General features: G+C 51.5%; 1 protein-coding gene across 1 annotated transcript; it reads left to right on the top strand.

The window, feature by feature from the left end:
• The first annotated feature begins 1,203 nt into the window (after positions 1-1,203).
• BSX (brain specific homeobox) lies at positions 1,204-3,187 on the top strand. Its single transcript, XM_054803211.1, has 3 exons — positions 1,204-1,468; positions 2,593-2,789; positions 2,942-3,187. Exons 1-3 carry the CDS (start codon positions 1,204-1,206, stop codon positions 3,185-3,187), a joined length of 708 nt encoding a protein of 235 aa, XP_054659186.1.
• Positions 3,188-9,218: the final 6,031 nt, after the last annotated feature.

Here is a 9,218-nt window from a genome sequence, read left to right as displayed (position 1 = left end):
AGCTCATCCATATGGAAGGCATGGCTTACACCTCCCTGAGAACTGTACTTTTAGGACTAATTGATTCTGGTAATTAATTTGTTCTACCTGCTGGATCAGATGGAAATGCTGTCCATGTGCCCAAGGATTAGCACTTGCCTTTCTAACATCTTTCTTAATTATCTAATAGCATGGGTTGCGCGAATTCTGGCTCTATTAGAACACTTTTACTATTAACGGTAGTGATTGGAATTGTGATGACAACTCGATTTCAACAAATTAGAGCTTAAAATCAGGAGATGAAGGAGAAGTGCCTTCTTTTAATTTCCCTGAGTTTAACATCAATAATTAGAGCAATTTTCTGAGATGCGAACCGAAATTATCTCGGCTATGATGTGGTATATCACCCTCATTTTAGCAAATTGACTCCGGGGAAATGAATGTTACAGATTAGGGGGTGGGGGGGGGGGTGGGGGGGGGGGGAGGAAAAAAAAAGACAAACAGAGGAAAGATAAAAAAAAAAAAAAAGTGTTAGCACAACACTGAGCGGGGAATGGATGGGAACAAAACCCCAACGGGGTGATAACCTGAGCGGAAAGGCACAAGCTGCCTGCGGGGGGACAAGTTAGGAGCGGAGCGTGGGACAGGTCGGGAAGCGCCACTAGTTTTTTTCCTTCCCCCCCCCCCCCCCGCCAAGTTTTTGGCCTTTAAAAAAAAAAAAAAAAGCAAGAAGAAAACTCTCACGTTTGGGAAAACGCCCCAACCGCACGGCCGGGACCGGGGCTAAGGGCTGCCGTGCTCTTCGGGGCGGTGCGCCCGCTCTGCGCGGCTCCGCAGCGGCTCCGCGCCCCCTCCGCGCCGCGGCGGCGGTTTGGGTGGCCCGGCGGGCCCGTCCCCCCCCCCGGCCGATCGCTATTGGCTCGCTGGAGAGCCCCCTTCCCACCGCGCCTCAAAGGCGCGCATCTCCCCGCGCAGCCCAAACCCACCCGCTTCGCATCCCCCGGCTCTTTCAGTTTATTTCTGGCTGGAGGAATTTTTTTTTTTTAAATTATTATTATTTATTTTTGCTCCGGATTTTTTGTTTAATTGTTATTTATTTATTATCACTATTTTTATCTATTATCTTCGGCCCCGGGAGGTGCAGCCGGTTGCCCTCTCTTCTCCGGCAGCCAGCGTTCAGCCCGGCTCACTCCTTCCCCGCTGCCCGAGGGGAGGACAACCGAAATGAACCTCAACTTCACCTCGCCCGTGCACCCCGTCTCCGCTCCCAGGCCCACCTCCTTCTTCATCGAGGATATCCTGCTGCACAAGCCCAAGCCCTTGCGGGAGGTGCCCCCCGAGCACTTCCCCGGCTCCTTGGCCTCCCGCGTCCCCCTCTTGGACTATGGGTACCCCCTGATGCCAACCCCGACCCTCCTGGCGCCTCACCCGCACCCTGCCCTGCACAAGCCGGAGCATCACCACCACCCCTACTTTCTCACCACCTCGGGTAAGTGCAGCCCCCTTCGCAGGAGGAACCTGCGGAGTTTTGTGGCCAGGTGGCGTCGAGATGGGGACTTGGATGGGGACAAGAGCCCGCAGCTCCGGACGGGCCATGCTCCAGCAGCGAAAGACAAGCCTGTCTGGGGCGGCGGGGCACCTTTCTGCATCCTTCGCCGAAATCGTGGCGGTGTCCCCCGCCCGGGGCAGGAGCCGCCAGCTGCCCCCCGGAGCGCCCTTCCCCGAGGGGCAGCCCCGGCTGCCCGAGCCCCGCCGGCCGCAGCCCCCGGCCCGGCTCCGGCCCCGGGGAGCCCCGGGGAACGCGGGGTTCGTTACCGGGGAGCGGAGCCCACCGCGCTGCAGCTTGTCATCCCCTCGATTGCCCGAGATCTTGAGCCCAGCGATCCCAGGGTTTCCCTCTCCCTCTCTGTAATTGTTGTTGTTGTTATTATTATTGTTATACCGATAATATTTCTTTTTTCTTGCGTTGTCCCTCCAGACGGTGACCAGGTTGCGCTTTTCCGCCTCCAGCAGCACTGGCTGCTGCTCCCCGGGGCTGGGAGAGGCTCCCCCCGCCCGGCCGGAGCCCCGGGCTCTGCGGGCGCAGCCATCGGCGCTCAGCCCTTCCCCGGCCCGTTCCTTGCTCTGGAAGGAAACCCTCCTCCAAAGTTTCTCACCGGGCAGCCCAAGTTGTGCACCGGGGCGGCCGCGGAGGACCTCTCTCCTCCCGCCCGCTCTCCTCCCAGCCTTTTCCAGGGCTCTCCATTTTTTTCCCACGTCTATTTCGTTTTGGTTTAATTGCCAAGAGGGTGAAGGGTTTGGTTTTTTTTTCCCTGCCAGGTCGCCTCGCTGGGCTGACCCCTCCCGCCGCAGCGGCGGGCACTGCCCGGGCTGCCTTTGCCTTGCTGGGGTGGGTTCAGCAGAAGCGAAGCCCTTTGCAAACCCCGTGTTTGCAGAGCAACAAGATCCCCAAAACCAAACCAATAAAACGACTTCGAAAACGAAATAAACGAAACAATAATAATAATAATAATTATAAAAAAAAAAAAAGGCGGGGGAGAGTTCACCCCCAAGCCGCTGCAGCCCACCTGGCCCCGGCCCCCCTGCCCGAGTGTCCGCCGTGTGTCCCCCCAGGAGTGCCGGTGCCAGCCCTCTTCCAGCACCACGCTCACGCCGAGCTGCCCGGGAAGCACTGCCGCCGCCGCAAAGCCCGCACCGTTTTCTCCGACTCGCAGCTCTCCGGTCTGGAGAAGAGGTTTGAGATCCAGCGCTACCTCTCCACGCCCGAACGGGTGGAGCTGGCCACGGCCCTCAGCCTCTCCGAGACCCAGGTACCGGGGCGGCGGGGACCGGCACCACTCCGCCGGGAAGGGGTCTGGCACCTGTCCCCACTCCGTATCCCATGCAGCATCCCCACTTTCTCTTTTTAATTTTTATTCCTTCTTTTTCTCTCCCCCCGCCCCGCCACTCCTGCTCTCCTCAGGTGAAAACCTGGTTCCAGAACCGGCGGATGAAGCACAAAAAGCAGCTGCGGAAAAGCCAGGACGATCCCAAGCACCCGGGCGGCGAGGAGAGCCGGGAGCAGAGCTCCCCCGAGCCCGAGCTGCCCGAGGCGGCCGGTGCCGAACCCCGCAAGGGTCCCCCCGGCCCCTTCCTGCTCCAGGACCCCGAGGACGAAGTGGACATCCTGGAAGAGGAGGACCTCTGCGCCGGCCCCCACCGCCTCTAGGAGCGCCGGGGCCCGGCCCGGGCTCACCTTGCCTCTCCGGGGCGGCTTTGCCCCGGTCCCGCAAGTCGCCCCTACCTCCCCAGCCTTGAGTAGTGCCGGAGCCCAAGAGGGAAGGGGGTCACGTTTTTGGAAGGAGGTGTTGATGCCGGGGAAGCCCCCTCCCCGGCGGGCGGGCGGGCCCGGGGTGAAGGCAGCGATGCACCGGAGGGGACCGGGGGCCCCGCGGTACCGCCGGCTTCCCCCCAGCATCACCCCAAGTCTGAGCTTTGCCTGCAAATCTGATGGGGGAAGAGCAAAATAAGGCGAGTTTTCCCTTAAGTTTCCCCTTCCCTTCGAAATATTGGACTTTTCTCCGTTCCTCAAAATTTTCTCGATTTTAAAATAAACGTATACCTGTGCTAGCATGTTGTCGTTACTGAGAGCGGCAGGCAGGGCATTGCCTCTCCCCGTCAAACCTCGCCACCCTTTAAATGCACCAGCGAGCTGGGGTGATGCTCGCCGTCACCCTCCGTAGTGCGGTAAGGTCGGGTTTGATGCCGGGCAGGGCTTCCAGGACACGCATGTACTCAATAAAAAAAAAAATTGTAGAAACGCCCTCCAAAGAAACAGGTAAGACAAAAATTACCATTTATTTAATTCCGATACGGGGAAGGGAAGGGGGGAGCATCACGAATAACTCGATCCTGCCAGGGCTGCTCAGAGCAAATGCAGTCCCAGTGAGCAAACGAGATTTTCTACAGCTTGGAGAATCACCTGCACGGGCAGCCTGATTCCTTCACGGCTTCCAGGTGTGAATCACCTTCCGGATACTTTTCTTTTCCTATCGAAGAGCCCCAAAGCTGGTCCCGCCTTTGGCTCCTGTTTCCCCCCGCCTGCATCTGCCCCGACGCCTCTCTGAGCTCCGCGCTGCAGTCCGATAGAGCAGTCACCGTCCGTGCTTGCTTTGCCTTTATCTTCCTGCCAGGGAAATGGTTTTAATTTCCAGGTAAATTCAGATTTTAATATTTTTTTTTTTTCCCCCCCCTCTGGGGTGAGCTGCTGCTGGCAAATGCTCTGGGAGCGCTGCGGAGATTCCCATCTCCAGGGGAGGGCTGAGGATTTCCTCGGTAAAAACCTGGAGCAGAGGCTATGCTTGCTCCGATGTTGTCTGTGCAGCCCCCGCTGCACCAGCAGCCCGGTGGCATGTCGGTGTCTCGTTAGGTTATTTAATTTTTTTTCCCTTAATTTTTTTTTTTTTTTTTTAACGGGAAGTTAATTTGGTTGTCTGGTGGTGTTAGCACTTTCAGGGCATTTTGGATTATGGGACATGTGATTTTGCGAGGGGAAATGTGTCCCTGTTTAATATATAAAATATAGATGATTGAAATGTGTATGTTTGCTTCCTTTTTGTGGGTTTCCCGTTATGGTTTTTACATGTAAAATAATAAAGATCACACGTTGTGGGGGGGAATACTCAATACCCAACCATCTGTCCAGAAAATGGCTAGTGGTCTTCTAAATGATGTTTATAAATACTTCCAGGACAATAATTTTCATCCACAAACTTCGCTACTATGCCCTCCACCTCCCTAAAAATTACAATTCAGAAAGTAAACCCAACCGATTTCCTCCAAAAGCCTTGGTGTGATTTGAAGCACCGTGGCGAGCCAAAGCGCAGGGTACAGCAGGTCATTGCACATCACCACCGCGCTGGCTGGAAACACTTCTCCCAGCTCCGTGGCTCTTCCCTTCTCTCAACACCTACCCGGCCGTAGGCAGGGAGGCGATGGAGATCGTCTTAAAAACCTTTCGATTCGATGCCGTCATTTGTCTGCATCTGTACTCAGTCGCCCACTAAGTATTTTGTTCATTTTGCTCTGCACTGATTGTCAGCCCCCCTCCCCAGCGTGCGCATTTCATTAGGAACTATTAAAAGTGATATAAAAGAGAAGCTTTACCGTGATATTTACATGGTAATTTTTTTCTGGCCACATCTACCACTGCTGTTGCCGGGGCCAGGCGCTGTGCACCGCAGCGTGCGGTACGGACGCCCGTCTCACAGCCAGCCTGGCCAATCGCACTCTGCTGCGGAGGTCAGTGACTTCACACTACTCACACAGGTGGACTTGCCTTTGGTAATAGGATTGGGCAGCAAAGTATTTAGAGAAGCACAAGAGAAATCCCTTTAGTTTAATGAGAGAGAATATTAGGAGAAAGTATAAAGAGATAATCATTAAAAAAAAAATCGCATCTGAATGAAAAAAGATATTAAAAATTCTGTTGCTGTACATTTGTGTGTGATTCCTTTTACTTGTGCAAAGAATTGTTCATTTTCTCTTATTAATATTACTAAAGACAAAGGCATGTAAAAATACTCTGAGCTGGAGAGGATGCAAAGAAACAAGGCAGGAGAAAATAAAAGTAGAAGATTAAGACACACAAGTGACAGAAGTTTTTGGGCACAGACACACAAAAGCAATTTTTTCCTCCTCTGCATTTACGCCGCTCTTTTGCAAGGCACCCAGTGGATGTCAAGAAAATGGTGGTGTCAGCCAGCGGGTACAGCCAGGCTCTGCCCCCCCCAGCACAGGTCAGGGAGTGTGATCAGGTGCTTTGTAACCAAGTACGTTCCCGCTGCAGCAAACACCCTAAAAGTCAGTGCTCTTTTCTGTTATGGTAGCAGGGCTCAGGGCGTTTGCACGCCCGTGGGCTGGCGATATTTATAGTCTGGTGGTGGTTCTCAAGGAGGGAAGGATCCTGGGATTCAGGTGCAGGCACTGGGGGTATGTCCAGGAACGGGCTCTGCGGCAGAGGATTTTATTGTGCCACAACCCAGACAGCGCTGCAGGTGACAGCAAGTGAGGTTGGGGCAGCTAAAACCCACGGGTATCCTCACCCTGGTCCCATGGGCAGGGCCACGTTTGTGGGACCCCTTCAGTAGCGAGGTGCCACGGTTTCTCTAGGGCACAGAGATGTGACAAAAAGTCTGTTCCCCTTTCTGCCACCGGCATTATCACACTCAGGACGTGCCAGGTCTATGAGGAAGGGTCAGAATATGAATCAAAAAACACTGAAGTCTCTGCTGCCTCTCCCCTGCCACTACAGGAACTTTCTTCTTCACAAAGTATTTATGCCGATCAACAAAATAAAATCCACAAATACCCACCTGTCTTCACCTCTCCGCAGTTCTAGGCACCTTGGCTAACATTTAAAATTACAGTCACGTTTAAAACAAGAGTCACCGATCGCTAGCAACCTCAGTGACAAATACACGCAGAACGGGAAACAGCCAGCCCCGGGGAAGTTCCCAGCCCAGCCCGGGGACTGCAGTGGCGTGCGCTGAGCCTTGCAGGTGACAGGAGAAGGCTTTGGGAACAGGCTGCTTATCCCAGAAAATTTGGTGCAAAACCCCCTGAGATTGAGACCGAGGAAGGAAATAGTCGCTACCCGAGACGTCCCCTCCCTCACCAGCTCCTTCCAGGCTGGGAAGCTGCTGGGCTGGTGACAGTTTCTAGACAGTGTGGGCAAGCTTTTGGGAAGAGGTTATCGTGTGTTTGGAGAGTGGCGAGGGTCCTGGGAAGGAGGAAGGGCCTGGGGAGATGCTTTGTTTGTTTGTTTCAGAGATTTTTCTTTTAGAATAAGTGAAATGAGTGTTTACTCCCGGGTCCTGACTTATTCAGTGCCAACTGCCGACTTTTTCCTGCTGCTGCTCTCCCCAAGAAGCTTGAGGAGTAGGGGAGAGATTGTTTAGAGCTGGGTCTCTGTTGTTTTGCGTGCGTGTGGTTGTTGGGGTTTTTTTTTTTAATATTTATGTGTTTTTTGGGAAATCCTAGGGTGGAAACAGCTTGCAGGAAATAATTGCTGGAAATAGGAAATCTTGATGGATTTCCTATTTTTCAAGAAATCCACTGAAGTATTGATTTTCATTAAAATCCTTCCGTGGGTTTTTTTGAAATGAAGTTGTTTCCTGTTAATATATTTTAACACCTAAGTGGTTGATGTTTGTTGCTGTCTTTATTAAAGAAAATAAAAAAATTGTCTAGAAACTCCTTCCATGAACCTTTGCTTTCTGTTTTGATTTTAAGCATTTTCCTGTCTGCTGCCCTTAGCATTTTTAACCGTTATGGAACTGGAAAGCAGTTCCAACCCAAGTTTTTTTCCTTCTATGGCCAGAGCTACGTAAGAGCAGATCTGATATGCAGCTGTACAGGCAGTTAGAGAGTGAATTATTTGCAAAGTCTTGCTATTAAAAATGTGCATAGTGTCAGCCCTGAAAGTACCATGGGCTGTCGCTCGGTGAAAGTGGAAATAACTTGTGGCCGGGCCCAGAGAGTGATCCAGGCATTGCGTGCGCGATGTAAAGTTCTTTCTACAATCTCCTCTTGTTGTTTCTCTCTCCGGGCTGATGGACTCGGTGCAATTTTTTTCACTGGTTTTCTGAAGTGAAGTTTCTACAGGCGTGGGCCGTGCTGAGGAGCAGAGGAGGTGAACGTAGAGAGGATGCTGACTGCAGCACTGCGAACTGAGTGTTCTAGCCTCCTGAACTGACGACTCTGTCCTTCCTCTCTTCTAGTTGCAATAACAAACAGCATCATCTTAATTAACTGCAAACTTCTGCTCAGATGGTCTTACTTGGCTGAAACAGTGGCTTATTTCTGTCTTGGATTTATATTGTTTCTATAGCATAATAAGCTTAGGTGAAACACTTCTAGCTGCGTGGCCTTTTCTACGTTAGGGTACAGATAGTCTTTCAAGGAAGGAGTTGGTTTTAACTCACGATAACGAGGTAACTCTATGACAGAGGTTTCTGAAATGCCAGGAGGAAAGGCAAGCCGACCGAATTCTGTGACTCACTTTGTTCAGCCATTGCCGAGACCGCTCAACTTGCTTTCCTAAAGACTCAATATTCTCCGGTGTTGTGGATCTTGTTGGCTTCGCTGTGACTGCTGGAACAAACCCTTAAGTGCTCCTATGACACACAGAAAACTAGCCCTGTGGTATTACCTGCAGCTGCCCTCTTTGCACTCACGATTATGCAAAGCTCTTGCTGAGCTGCTGGATGCTTCTTTAGCATCTGCTCTATCCAGGTTTTTGGCTCAGTATCACTTCTGTTCCAAGCAGGCTCTTCTGTAAGGAAGGCTGATTTAACTCATCCTTGCCAGCTGTCACCGGTGGAGGTTCACTGCCTTTACCTATCCCTGTGATTTTGTGCATCTAGAGCTCTTTCTCACACCACGGAGGCAGTCACCAGAGTTGGTCCTTTCTTCACATGCCTGCTTATTCTCACGCGGAAAGCACTTAGGTTTGGGTGACATGCAAAATTAAAAAAAAAAAAAAAAAAGAGGCCTATTCTTTGTGCTATTATAATTTACTGTAGAATTGATCCCTAATGGGAGATGATAATGATCAAATGCTCGGCTTGTGGGCTGTTTGGACATTAGCTTGTTCATGCCTATTTGAAGTATTCAATGACTGCAGGAGTTAGACACAATCTCGTCTGGTTTACAATCCTCGCCTTTGACAGTTTGTCTTTAGAGATGTAATGATGGGACATGGCTTTTAGGCTCTGCCTTATTTAATGTTTTTAAATGATAAAACAGTATGGTTTTGTCAGAGTCAGCAGCCTATGAGCCAGCTGTTCAAACCTTTTGTGAGACGGTGGTGGGGAGCTGACTTCAGTTATCTTAGAAACGCGGTGGTGATGTTATTGCAGCAGCATTGCTGCTAAGTAGGACTGACCCTGGGTCTTTGACCACTGAAGGTGGTCTCAGCTTCTACACTTCCTAAATGTAAAATATTAAGAAATGGTGGCACTAGAAAGGGCCCGCCAAGTAAATGTTGAGAAGTTCTGTTGGGTGGTGTACACAAATACATTTCTGCCCCTGCGAAGGCAGGCTGCGCTCACGGTGAGTAGCACTGTGCTCTGTGATAGCTGTGCTGGAGCCACGGGACTATGGCAGGCAGGTTCTACTCCAGTTCAATCTCTCCCTGAATACTTAATGCAAAATTCAAGGCCTATTTCTTATTTAAATTCCTCGCCTTCCTAATTTGA

Source organism: Grus americana, chromosome 24 (assembly GCF_028858705.1).
Source record: "Grus americana isolate bGruAme1 chromosome 24, bGruAme1.mat, whole genome shotgun sequence".
In the NCBI taxonomy this organism is placed as follows: Eukaryota; Metazoa; Chordata; class Aves; order Gruiformes; family Gruidae; genus Grus; species Grus americana.
This window is presented reverse-complemented; position numbering and strand designations above follow the sequence as displayed.